Raw genomic sequence first — 14,073 nt, forward strand, 5'->3', positions numbered from 1 at the left:
CTTGGAATGTTTTTTAAACTGTTTCGTTCTTTATTGGTTAGTTTAAAGGAAAAATCTCCTCCTCATTTATTCTCCTGCTTTTCTTTCCAGTCCGTTCTTATTTTGCTACCTATTGTCCTTCTCTTCTTTTGCCATCTCATTCTTCATTCCTCATTTTACTCCTGTCCTTTGGGGAGCTGCTCTCTTATCTATTTTTATCATGTGGCCTGGAAAGAAAGCAGACAGAACAGGAAGGAGCAACCATTCCACTCTTTCCACTCGCCACACTCTCAGTCCTGTCATGTCCCTTTCTGTGTAGCCTGCTTTCAGTTTCCTTGTATTCTACCTTATATTCCTTCCATCTCCATCTGCAAGCCTCTCTCAGTTTAACAATGTATTCCTAAGCGTTTCCACTTTTCACCCTTCGTTATTCTTTATCTCAACTTCTATTTCAGTCTTTTTGCAGCTCTGAACCTCTATCCTGTCTTTCTCGCTCTCACACACCCACTACCATTTGTTCTTTTTCCTCACTCTAATAGCGCTTTGTGTTTTCTGGCTGTGTAGGCCAATCTGAGGAAGTTCATGGACCTTGTTCAGCATAATCAAGTGGACAAAGTGGCCAAGATGTTGGAAAGAGGCTTTGATCCCAACTATCACGATAGTGACACTGGCGGTAAGGCAACATGCTGCTCATAAGCACAGACAACAAACACTTCAAGTACACTAAAAGCACAATTTACAGTTTACACAAGTGCAAGTCCTGGTTTGATAATGTGTATGTATACACACTGTTACTCTGAGGAGGGTCAGCAACAGCAGAGAAGCACATAATAGAAGAAGAAAACTCACCAGGTGTTATCAGAATATGTCCATTTTTTTCTTCATTTGCAAAAAAGAAAATGTAAAAACACTTGGAGACTCCCAACTGCCAGTCTTGGTATCCGGGGATCGGTCCGCCAGGACCTCCACTCCTAGCTGCCGCCCATCTCACAATGCACCCGCCAACGAGATCGCGGATACAAGCGGCGGAAGTTAGCTTCCCCCGAAGGGTGGCTGGCCTCTCCCTTAGAGATAAGGTGAGTTTGGCCATCCGGGAGGGGCTCAGAGTAGAGCCGCTGCTGCTCCACATCGAAAGGAGCCAGCTGAGGTGGTTTGGGGATCTGACAAGGATGCCTCCTGGGCGCCTCCTGGGTGAGGTGTTCTGGGCATGTTCCTCCAGGAGGAGGCCCCGGGGCAGACCCAGGACACGCTGGAGAGATTATATCTCTCGGCTGGTCCCAGACAAGCTGGAGGAGGTGGCTGGGGAGAGGGAGGTCTGGGCTGCTTGGGCTGCTGCCCCCGCGACCCGGCCCCGGATAAACAGAAGAAGATGGATGGATGGATGGATGGATGGATGGATGGATGGATGGATGGATGGACCTGGAGAATCCAGTTACAAAAACATAGAGCTGGGTTTTTTTGGATTGGCTGGATTTTATTTTTGTTTTATTGTATTGAAGTTTTTAGTTTATTATCAACCCTTGCTTAAAAATCGACCATTTATTTGAAGTTTGGCCAAGATGAAGAAAAGACAGCTTATTAGAAGCAAAGGTAGTCAAAGGTTTACCATTCATGAACCTGTGGAAGGATCATTAGTGGATCTCATGGTAGCACCTAAATGAGATGTGGATTTTTGGATGTTAGCGTCTGCTCTCCCTCGCTCTTACCAGGACATCTGTGTAAATCTCCCAAAGTGAGCAAGTATGCTTCCACAGCGACCTCTTGTTGGCACTTTTACAACCTTCTGCAGACTGTGGACGGGCATGAGTCAGTTAAAAGAGTCAGTCCCCAAGTATGCCCACACCTTTTTTTGCCTTTATTTTCGACTTTGATTATATTTAAAAAGTTAAAAATGCAAAAGCCCTTTAATGATCTTCAAGTTCCCCATTTTGTGTGCTAATTTTATACCAAATTAGAAGCATCTTATCTAAAAGATACTGAAAACCTCGTCCATGTATTTCTTACTTTAGGCTGGTCAAAGTGTACTTCCTTATAATCAGGTTGTCCTAAAAGCTCCCTGAAGCATACACGAGGAGAATTTAATTTAGAATTAAGATCGGAGTGATCAGATTCCATCGTATCTGAAGCCCCCACAGGAACATATTATCCAAATGGAAAAGTGTGGTTACAAGAGTTTACATAAGCAGAATGAGAGGCAAAGTCCCATCGAACCAGCTCCCAGTTTGGTTTCAAGACACGGAGACCTCGTATAACTTTAAGAACATTTCTCTTTGCTAAAGAGTTGAATCAGGTGATCCTGAACTGCCTCTTTGTTAAACTGTTGGAGGTTCGTGCTGTTTAAGTGCTAACCATTACACCCGGAGCCTTTTTTTCTCCACTCACCCTTTTACTCTAATTAATTGCAATATTGTATGTCATTAACCAACCCTTCCTGAGCCAGGTTGTTCTGTTGAACTGGTTCTTGCTCGCTCATAGAGTATTATTTGTGAATCATTCTCTGTAATGTTGTAGCTTCTTACAATGAAATGATCTTGAGATAACTGTTGTTGTAAAATGTTGTTGAAGAAATGTATTAAAATGTAGCTAAATGGGAGGAGACGCCAGAGCCAAAAAAGTACTGATTTGTGTAAGATATCATATGTGGTCCACCAAGGTCGAGAGCCCTTCATTGGAAAAAAAAAAAAAGCCAACACCAAAGCCAAGGGGTCTACTTCCAGTCCCATCATGACCAGAGGCTGCTCCATGCACAGGATTAAGTGACTTGTCGTTTTAGGAATACTAGTAGGGAAAGCAGCATCCTTCCAGAAGCAACAGTTCGATGCAATCGGCAGTTCAATTTTTGAATGGCTGTCAAGGCACTAAGTTGCACTCTAAATTAGAAATGGTACATGTAAAAATCTGTGAGGATGGAGGGGAATGAAGGCTTTGTTTTTAAGAACTCACATGTATGTTGGGGACACTGCATTTTTAAAATATATATATATGTAATTTTTATGGCATAAAGAAGAAGCCATTCAATTCTGCTGAACTCAAAAAAGAAAGCGAGAAAAGCTTTGAACTCACCCTTCAAGACAAGCTAGAGTGCCTTGTGAAAGTATTCTATAATTAAACCGAGAAAACAGAGCTGTTTGGCCTTGGTGTCAAATATAAAAGGAGCCACTAAATACCAAACATGTGCACTGCTTCAGAAACCTGCTGAAGTGGAGGACACTGCCCTGTGGGCAGCAGTGAAGGATTTTCTTTGTTCCAGGTGTGAACATGTGAGTGGTGTATAGAAATTCCCTTGAGGAAAATGTGGGTTAGGTCTGGCTGCTCCATCCTGGGCAAATAGAGTTATCCCAGCCAGAGGCATGGCTCTGTGTCTTTGGAGCCACACATGGAGGGTGGGCAGCTACTACCCAGCTAATGAGTTATGTCCTAACGTCAGTGTGTACTCAACACACAAATGTTCCATAAAATCAAAGTGAGCAGGTGTTTCATGCTGCACTAGGCCAGGATGATAGTTAGGAGTCCTCACAGGACCACTTGGAAGCAGACTGAGGAGACTAACACCCCGCAAGTACAACAACATATAATCTCCAAGCATGCACTGCACCACTCTGTTGTTCACTCAACTTAATTTGCTGTGGAACTTCTTCTTCCACTTAACATCATCGGTGTTCTCTGTTAAACAGATGAGAAATCTATCAGGAGCAACACAGGCACATTTTTTTAAACAGGAGCTTCAAAAGACCAAAACGAAATACACACAATATTCGTTTGTTATATAACAGGAAGCACATGCACGCTGCCTGTGGTTGTCCAGAAACATTTTGCCTGCTGACTGTGAAAACAGAAAAATATGGAATAGGATGAGACGTGTTCAGGGAAAATAGGAAATGAAGGACATGTCAAATACATCATGTACATCTGGGGTTTCCTATGATTCTGAAAGGTTGTGCTTATCTATTTATTTTTATTGATGATATATTCTTAAAATATGGCAAGGCCTTTAAATACCTTAACTGCAGATGGTGACGGACCTAAAACTGAAATAAAGTTGCATTAGAGGTATGCGTATTATTATTCCTCTGTGAGTGGTCATGTTCATTTACCAAAGGCTTGCTCCGTGATCTTTCCATTACTATCAAGTTATTGCCTTAAAGTAATTATGCCACAGACACCACTCAAGGGTTCTCAGAAAAATCACTTTTAACAGCAAGCAAGGCAGTGATTAAAATGATCGATTAACAGTAATAACACAAGCATATAATTGGCATACAATTGCATTTTTGCACCAACAAGATGATTCCCAAGTGCTGCTAGCCAAACATTTGCCGCATCTCAGCATGGTGTGCCGTATGTTCTTGAAAAAAATCCACAGCAGATGGACATTACCTAAAACAGGATCTTATACACTCAACAAAAATATAAACGCAACACCTTTGTTACTGCTCCCATTCCCCATGGGATGGACGTAGAGACCTAAAATTCATTCCAGATACACAATATAACCATCCCTCCCAAACAGTGGTCACAAATCAGTCCAAATGTGTGGTAGTGGGCACATCTGCCATATTGAGATAATCCATCCCACCTCACAGGTGTGCCACATCAGGATGCTGATCTGACATCATGAGTAGTGCACAGGTGTACCTCAGACTGCCCACAACAAAAGGCCACCCTGGAATGTGCAGTTTTTTGCGCTATTGGGGGTCTGGGGACCCAGAACCGGTCAGTATCTGGTGTGACCACCATTTGCCTCATGCAGTGCAACACATCGTCGCATGGAGTCTATCAGATTGTCAATTGTGGCCTGTGGAATGTTGGTCCACTCCACTTCAATGGCTGTGCGAGGTTGTTGGATATTCGTGGGAACTGGTACACGCTGTCGTATACGCCGGTCAAGCACATCCCGAACCTGCTCAATGGGTGACATGTCCGGTGAGTATGCTGGCCATGCAAGAACTGGGACATTCTCAGCTGCCATCTGCCCTGAACAATGTGAACCATGATTCATCCGTGAAGCGCACACCTCTCCAACGTGCCAGACGCCATCGAATGTGAGCATTTGCCCACACAAGTCTGTTACGGCGACGAGCTGGAGTCAGGTCAAGACCCCGATGAAGACGACGGGCATGCAGTTGAGCGTTCCTGAGACGGTTTCTGACAGTTTGTGCAGAAATTGTTTGGTTGTGCAAACCAATTGTTCCAGCAGCTGTCTGGGTGGCTGGTCTCAGACGATCTTGGAGGTGAACCTGCTGGATGTGGAGGTCCTGGGCTGGTGTGGTTACACGAGGTCTGCGGTTGTGAGGCCGGTTGGATGTGCTGCCATATTCTCTGAAACGCCTGTGGAGACGGCTTATGGTTGAGAAATGAACATTCAATGCACGGGCGACAGATCTGGTTGACATTCCTGCTGTCAGCATGCCAATTGCACGCTCCCTCATTGCTTGTGGCATCTGTGGCATTTTGCTGTGAGACAAAACTGCACATTCCAGGGTGGCCTTTTGTTGTGGGCAGTCTGAGGTACACCTGTGCACTACTCATGATGTCAGATCAGCATCCTGATGTGGCACACCTGTGAGGTGGGATGGATTATCTCAATATAGCAGATGTGCCCACTACCACACATTTGGACTGATTTGTGACCACTGTTTGGGAGGGATGGTTATATTGTGTATCTGGAATGAATTTTAGGTCTCTACGTCCATCCCATGGGGAATGGGAGCAAAAACAAAAGTTTATATTTTTGTTCAGTGTAGATCATCTGGCCGTTCAGTGGATTTCGAGTGGCTGTCAAGATGCCACACCTAAAAAAGGAAACAGGGCGAAAGAGTCAAAGGACTGGACTGAAAATCCAAATTTAAAAAGTTTCCATCAAATCATCACTGATGACTGTTGAAGAGTTCAGGAAAACATTTACATTTACATCTACTGTATAAAATGCAGTGCAGGCTTTGTCATGGCATAGCTTTCATTTCAGTGATTCCACACTGAGCTTTCACTCAGTGTGGAATCATCTTGATAGATAATGGAGAGCTTTAAAACATCCTGAGGCGATAGCTGGATCCTTGAGAGGTTACACAGATAGTCCAAGTTCTCCACAACAGCACATCAATATTTGCCATTGTCCCTGTGTTTATGGTGTTGTAAACATGTGTGGCCCATAAGCATGCATTAGGAGACATGTCTGACCTGTAATAACATGGAGCTGCACTCACCTGTGCCACTCAACTGAAAGAAGCCAAACATGCACTTTAGTACAACAGTAAACATTGTTCATTCTGATGAGCGGTGGTGTAAAACACAAAATCCCACACATTCAGTGTTCTAAGTTTGCAGGGAAATAAAAAACCAAAACCCTTTATGATTATGGAAGAATAATAGAGCTGCTCCTCTAATGATAATACCAACATCTTAGCTAATATCCAAAAGCTTTAATGCTTAAACAAGCAACATGTAACTCATAAACCCTTCATTTCATAGCATCACACCAGAGACTGTGTGAAAAGCCATTCTTGGAAATGTAAGGGGTGGGTTCTCTTAGTTCAAGCATAAATTTGTTCCTTGACTGTGGTTAATAATTCATACTTGTATTTTAAAGGCGGTAACAACTTTATCTATTTTTAAAAGCTACAGACTTTTTATATAGAATAGAATAGAATAGAATTCAACTTTATTGTCATTGCACATGCACAGGTACAGGGCAACGAAATGCAGTTTGCATCCATCCAGAAGTGCTTTAGTGATATAGATATATTACAATATATATTATAATATAGATATGTGAGTATATTACAGAAATGGGTCTATTATGGTATGTTATAATGTACACGGTATGAAGTATGTTGTGAATATTCTATAACTATAAGTATGTACAGGCTGTAGTGAGTACAAGCTATGTACAGGATATGAACAGGATATAAATATGAAAAACTATACAGAATATGAAATAAATAACTTTACAGAATCTGAGATATAGAGCTATACAGAAATGGGAACTATGCAAGTTGTAAACAGTTGTAGGATTAAAGATTATCGAATGTACAGAATGATTATTTACACAGAGCTATACAGTAGTGCAGTTAAGATAAGTGAGGGTGTAGATAGTTTCTACAGAGGCTATATAAAGTGCTAGTGGTTGTGAGTGGTGGTTCAGTCCATGTTATTATTGTGTTTGAGGGTACAGTTGTCCATTGTGGGTGTGTGTATGTTCAGTCCATGAGTTTAATGTGGGTCAGATGTCAGGAGGCAGAGTTCAGGAGTCTGACAGCTGTGGGGAAGAAGCTGCTCCGGTACCTGGTGGTCTTAGTCCGGAGGCTCCTGTGGCGCCTCCCAGAGGGCAGGAGGGTGAAGAGTCCATGTGATGGGTGACTGGGGTCTTTGATGATTTTCCCAGCCCTTTTCAGACACCGCTTCCTGTAGATGTCTTTTATGGCAGGAAGTGGTGCTCCGGCGATGCGCTGGGCAGTTTTCATGACCCTCTGCAACGTTTTCCTGTCCGAGGCAGAGCAGTTCCCGTACCAGACTGTTATACAGTTGGTCAGGATGCTCTCGATGGTGCAACGATAGAAGTTCACCAGGATGTCTGAGGACAGGTGGTTCTTCCTCAGAGTCCTCAAGAAGAAGAGGCGCTGGTGAGCCTTCTTGACCAGTTTGGAGCAGTTGGTCGTCCAGGTGAGATCCTCGGAGATGTGGACTCCCAGGAACTTGAAGCTGCTCACACGCTCCACAGCCGTCCCCTTAATGTAGGTGGGCGGATGTGGGTCAGCATTGCTCCTGTAGTCCACGATGAGCTCCTTGGTCTTCTCAGTGTTAAGCAGCAGGTTGTTTGTGTCACACCACTCACCCAGACGATCCACCTCCTCCCTGTAGGTCACCGTGGTGTCATCTGCAAACTTAATGATGGTGTTAGAACCACCGGCAGGTCTGCAGTCGTGGGTGAAGAGGGAGTAGAGGAAAGGGCTCATCACACAGCCTTGTGGTACACCGGTGTTCATCGTGATTGTAGATGAGCAGCGGTTATCCAGCCGGACATGTTGGGGGCGGTTGGTCAGGAAGTCCAGTAACCATTTGCAGATGAGGGAACTGATGCCCAGGTCTGTCAGTTTCCTGATGAGTTGTGAGGGGTGGATTGTATTGAATGCTGAACTGAAGTCTATAAAAAGCATCTGGCGTAGGTGTTGTTGTTGTCCAGGTGTGAGAGGACAGAGTGCAGTGCGATGGAGACTGCATCCTCTGTGCTCCTGTTCTGGCGGTATGCGAATTGGTGGGGGTCCAGGGTGGGGGGAGACAGGATTTGAAGTGTGCTAGGACCAGCTGCTCTAAGCACTGGTCCTATCAGCCTTTCACTAAAATATCACCCACTCTCCAGCTCACTACAGATTCAACAGTTAATGGGTGTGGTGAGGCATGGTCGGCGATGCCGTGCGGACGCACCTGCACGTCATCTGCAATCACGCCCGCCGTGGTAAAACACAGGGGAGCAGGGGTCTGCTCCGGCCGGAGGAAGAGGAGTGGCTGATCGAGCCGGGAGCGGCGGCGGTGACAGAGGAGACGGAGGTCCCAGAGCCAGGGGAGCCTGCTCGATTGGAGCTGGCGTGCACCAAGCTTGAGATCGGCGTGCTCGCCAGACCAGCCTCACATCCACCAGAGGCCAGTGCATGCCGGACATCTGCACAGGTCCCTGTGAGCAGGGGCTCACGACCATGCCCGCGGGGTTGTGCCAGCTTGCCAGAAGAGACACAGTCCTGTCACCGGGTTGGAAACTGGTTGGGGGAGTAGGTCTGGCCGGATGGCTCCCTGGCCTCAATCAGGCGATGGGGGTGCGTGGTGAGGCGTTGTCGGTGATGTCGTGCAGACGCACCTGCACGGCATCTGCAATCACACCCGGCGTGGTAAAACCGGGGGAGCAGGGGTTGTGTGTTGTAAGTTGTGGTGTGATGTGCGGCTGGCAGCTTAAGAGCTGCAGCTGATGACAATAAATGGCTCTAAATGATGATCTGTGGTCCCGCCGTGCCTTATTCACACCACAATGGGATTGACAGAAAACTCTCAAAGCTTTTGCTAAAAAAAAACAACAAGGAGGAAGAGGAGACATTTACACTGAGATCTGAGCTTCTGGAGGGCATGTATTACTATGGCACAGAGAATCACTCATGGTTCAGCTGTACTTGCCCCTGAGAGGATGCTAATCAGACCGTGAGGACTTTAGAAGAACCGCCTGTGAGGAAGAAACATCAAGCTGCTCTTTTTCCTTTAAAAAAACAAAAGAAAGCAGAAGACCCTTTTGTAAGAAGGGATCACGTCTGTCGACCTTATTGTTGTTCAACCCCCCACAAAAAACCTCTCTCCAATCATTTGGTAAGCACCGATTTAAGTGCTGTTGACTCACCTGATTGTTAAGGATGACAATTATGTTTATTTATGTCCACTTAATGAATATGTCCAGTGCTGGAGAGCTTAACATGGTCAGTATTGAGTGGACAGACTGGCCATAAAAATGGTCTACCAAGGCAAATAAAGATGGAGTGAAGAGCAGAAGAGCAGAAGAGGTTATTAGGCAGAGAATTGAGGTTATCATATTGGGCTTTGAGAGCTGTTGGGCGCTATTGTTAAATGAATGTCTTGCTGCTTAGAGGAAGAGGCGTCTCTGGTGTTCAGGACTCAGCTCGTACCAGCTATTGATTACAGCCAGTGAGCAAAAGCTCCACGTGATCGCAGAAACAAAATAAAATCACTCGTCTTCGTCTAGCTCCCCATGTCAGCACAGTAGGACAAATCAAGCCTCATTTCCATCCCTTCAGAAGCTGCCACTTACCCACTTGGTGCCATTCATTTTGGTACAAGGCGAGAAATAGCTTTCCCACTCTCAAAAAGTGCTCATGACTCTTTGTCACAACAAACATAGCGACTGAATTTTTGGTCGCTCTTATCCAGTTTCACTACACTGGGCTCTGCTCTGCCACAACAATATTTCTCACATGTGACATTTTTACAAGAATGACAAACTAAACTTACACAAGTGTGCAGGAGACAGTATTATCTCTCAATATAATAAGGTAACTGAAAGAACTGCTGCTGGCTGGAATGAAATCATTTATTTTGACATAACTACAGAAAAATCATACATGCTTTCCATAGATGATTTCTGTGTCAGTTTAGAAATGATTGAGCATGACTGTTTGATATATCATCAAACTGGGTCACAGCTGTTGCTAAAGTGTCTTATTTTGATGACCTAATTGAGAAACATTCGTCGATGTTTAAATCACCTCAAAGTTTATCCCTTACTACTCTAATTAGTCTTGACAGCGAACTGACCTGTTTTTATCGGCCCGCTTCATGTCAGTTTAAATGAGGTAACAACCTGAACCTCGACTGTAAGCGCTGAAAGGTGTGCTGAAACCCCACTTGAATTATGGAATGGTGAAAAAAGCAATATGAAAATTTACAAACTCCCAAATGTTGCATCAGAAAGTATACATGAGAGCGCTCTCATTGAAATTCAGATTGCGCTTTCTGAAGCACGTATATATTTACCTCATTTTAGTATGTAAGTATAGGTCCATTCAAACTTGTATATCCACCAGTTTACTACAGTCAAGTGTTATTTGTACTAAGAGTGAGTCTAAAAGAAGCCAAATGCACGAGACCATCACAAAACACATCTTGTTAAAATGCACCGTGCAGCTGGGAGTCAGTTTTGGATTTATTAAGGACAAAAATGAGCCAAGCAGAAGCTGATGCACATTTTTATTTATTCCAGCATCTTTGTACTCTGCACCATTGTCATGTTGATGTCAAACTGTCAGTCGTGTCTATCGTCTACTCTGTTACATATTTGTACACATACTTGGTCAGTTCAGTCTTTAAGTGATGACGTGATGAATCCTGCTTCCAGGTCCAAACTACTCTGCGTTTGTTAAGACTTGTGTTTCTAACATGTTTAAGTGCTTTGTATCTTGTTCTATTTAATCTGAAAAAGCCCCTAAAAACAGTCAATGATCACTGTCACCTCCCTCAGTTTTTATCATCACTGTTCATTTTAAAGCTCCGTTTTTAAACCCTTACGATGTAACTACAGCCCAGCCCATGCAACAGTATATGAATGACTAACCTCGTATTGTGGATGGATTATCTCAGTTGTTCTCCTGACTGAAGTTTGGTCTGTTTACAGCATCCTGCCATGCGATTGCATTTGTCTCTAACCATCAGGAACCCTCACGTTAACTTTTATCGAGTGGAAAGAAGTTCGCGTTCATCCTCCAGCTTCACTGTGTTTATGTTATGCTAACATAGCTGTGTCGCTAGCGATCACGTGGCACATCATTATATACCAGCTAGTCCAACTTCAGTAACCCTACAAACGTCACTGCTGTTTAGTTTTCTGTCTTCATTTATGTTGGAAGTGATAGCAGAGCTGTACGTTTGAATTTTTCTAGAAATCTCTCAGTCAGAACATGCTATATCATGCTTAGGTGGAAACTAGCGAGCTAACTTCCTGCTAACTTCTAACTCTGTTAAATTTAATAAATTCTGTTTTCATGGATGCCTGGATGTTAAACTTAATTGTTGCACCTGGTAAAGCAGCAACGCTGATCATTTTATTAAAAATGAAAGAATTTAGACAGTTTTTAACTCTGAGTGATGCTGCAGTGTTTGTTTGACCTGACGTGGAGTTTGGACCCAGAAAGGGCTAATGATGTCAGACGTAAAGACCGGATACAGCCTATTCTGATTCCAATTCTTCATCATCAAAACCATAAGTGGAAAAACCTGCCTGAAACCAAGTGCAGAGTATACAGAAGAAGAATATTATTTGATCAGTGCATTTTGGTTCATGACTTTCATTGGGTTCATCAGCAGCAGATTTCACTTTACAATGCCTGCTTATACCACTTAACAAGTGCTAATTTTCTCAGGTGTCCTAAAGTGTTAAAGTAAAAGCAAATCTTAAAATGTGGTTTGAATGATAGCACACATGCTGTCCCTTGAGTTTTCAGTCTGCACTTTCTTTTTCTTCACTCTCTCTTCTTTCCAGACAGAATTTCAGTCATTAAAATATTTATTTGTTGTTGTTATTTCTTGTTTTTCTAGAGAGCCCATTGACATTTGCAGCTCACCTGGACAATGCGGGGGAGATCATAAAGGTGCTGAAGAATGGAGGAGCTCATTTGGACTTCAGGGCAAAAGATGGCATGACTGCTCTTCACAAAGCTGCAAGGTCGAAGAACCAGATTATACTCACGGTGAAGGTTCCTCTCCTTTCATTTGTTTAGCACTTGCTTACTTGTGCATTGCTGGCTTTCTTTGTGTTAGAAGCCCAATGAAAGTCTGACAGCTGATAGATCATGCTCGAAGATGTTTTGCTGCAACGTAACCGACATGCATTCTTAATGCATGCAGACCTGTCATTTCACAGCATGTTGAGCTGATTAAGGGATGATGCCTCTAACTGTTTGTACTCGTGAAGTGAAGGCTATAGGTGAGTGTAGACAAGACTTCTGCAAGAGAAACAAAATGTGTTTTATCGTTGAAATCTCACAATGGACAGTCAGTTTCATAATGGTATGTGTGTGTGTGTCATGTGCACATGCATCAGCTTTTATATCAGCTTTTAACAGCTTTGAGTCTGTAAAAATATTTTGATTATAAATTTATGTAAATGTTAAAGAAACTTGGTTCCAGAAAACTGTTTTAGTGACTCCTGTGACTTTAGGTGAACTGAAATATCACTCACATTTGCACACAGCACGTGTGCAGGTTTGCGAGCTCTTTGCAAAGAAAGAATCACAGCTTATCTGCTTTATACTAATGTAGCAGCTACCTGTCTAACTTTCTTACCTGTCCATCCTTAGACGCTGCTAGAATTGGGAGCTTCTCCAGACTACAAGGACAGCCGGGGTCTGACTCCCCTGTATCACAGTGTGGTGGTGGGTGGGGACCCAGGCTGCTGCGAGCTTCTACTGAACCACCACGCTTCTGTGTGTTGCCAAGACGAGAACGGCTGGCATGAAGTTCACCAGGTACGACCCTGTGCACGACGTGCACCTCTAGACACGCACATAAAAATAGATTTAAAAAAATTTCCTCTGTGGTTATTTGGAACAGCTTGTATTAGTAAGGCACGCACACACATAGCCTTTCTCCGGCTGTGGGCGACTGTCTTGGCAGCTGTTACCCGTTGAAGTAGATAAAGGCATTTAAAGAGAGCCACTCTGCAGCAGTAACAAACTGTGAGCATCTCCACAAAGCGTGTGTGAGGTTGCGTTCAAGCCATCTGCTTTATCAGATTCCTTACATCTCGTTATCCTTGTGGAGCTGTCAAAAACTCTGCCCTCCCCCAACTGTCCCATTTCAGACATGATAACACTCTGCTGTCAATTAACAATTACATGTATAGGATGGCTGATGGTGGCTCAGACTGTAAAGTTTTCTTTACTAATCCATAAAATTCTGGAAAATGCCATCAAGGAACGTAACGAACACCATACGCTGGTATGTTTCATGCTAACAGGCAAACAAAGCACTGAGCGTTAGTAATGTAACAAACTTCATGGACACAAGAATGTTATCCCTTCACTGGACAGTAATGGCTTTATTGTATTGTTGGCGCTTGACAGATTAATTGATCTTGAAATGAATTGTATTGGTCTCTGAGAAGAAATTATTTTATTTTATAGTTCTATCCCAAAAGAACCACCAAGAAGCCAATTATTATCTCTTCACATAAAGATCATTTTTTATCACATAATTTAACTTCAGCATAATAATATTAACACAATAATAACACAAGCCTATTGGGGAGATATTAAAGCTTTATGTTACATTTCTTGTAGACCAGTTCTTGGTACTTGGCAGAGAAATGCTTTTTTGATAGTTATTTTGAAGCAACTTTTATTTGTCCAAGTTGCATTAAAACAATGTTCAGTCAGTTACACAGTTAAAAGTTTTCCTCGATTCATCCCAGAATAAGAAAGAATAAAAAGGAAAATAAAAAAACTCCCCTTTCCCCTGAGAACTAATGTTTATATCACCATCTTTTGAATTTGATAGATAGATTTCAAGTAGGTTATCTTTGAAAGGGTCTGTGTTGGCCGTGCTCATCCT

At 43.3% G+C, this 14,073-nt stretch overlaps 1 protein-coding gene across 2 annotated transcripts in view; it reads left to right on the plus strand.

Annotated features, from left to right (window-relative positions):
* The window catches only part of LOC309701688 (SH3 and multiple ankyrin repeat domains protein 2-like), a 303,803-nt gene that overhangs the window by 109,491 nt on the left and 180,239 nt on the right, over positions 1-14,073 (plus strand). For both annotated transcript variants that reach the window (XM_082525846.1, XM_082525845.1), the window contains exons 5-7: positions 544-652; positions 12,061-12,212; positions 12,822-12,989. In XM_082525846.1, coding sequence (XP_082381972.1) covers positions 544-652; positions 12,061-12,212; positions 12,822-12,989 — 429 coding nt within the window. The remainder of the gene's footprint in view (positions 1-543; positions 653-12,060; positions 12,213-12,821; positions 12,990-14,073) is intronic.

Source organism: Aulonocara stuartgranti (genome assembly GCF_965226115.1).
Source record: "Aulonocara stuartgranti genome assembly, chromosome: 1".
Taxonomy (NCBI): domain Eukaryota; kingdom Metazoa; phylum Chordata; class Actinopteri; order Cichliformes; family Cichlidae; genus Aulonocara; species Aulonocara stuartgranti.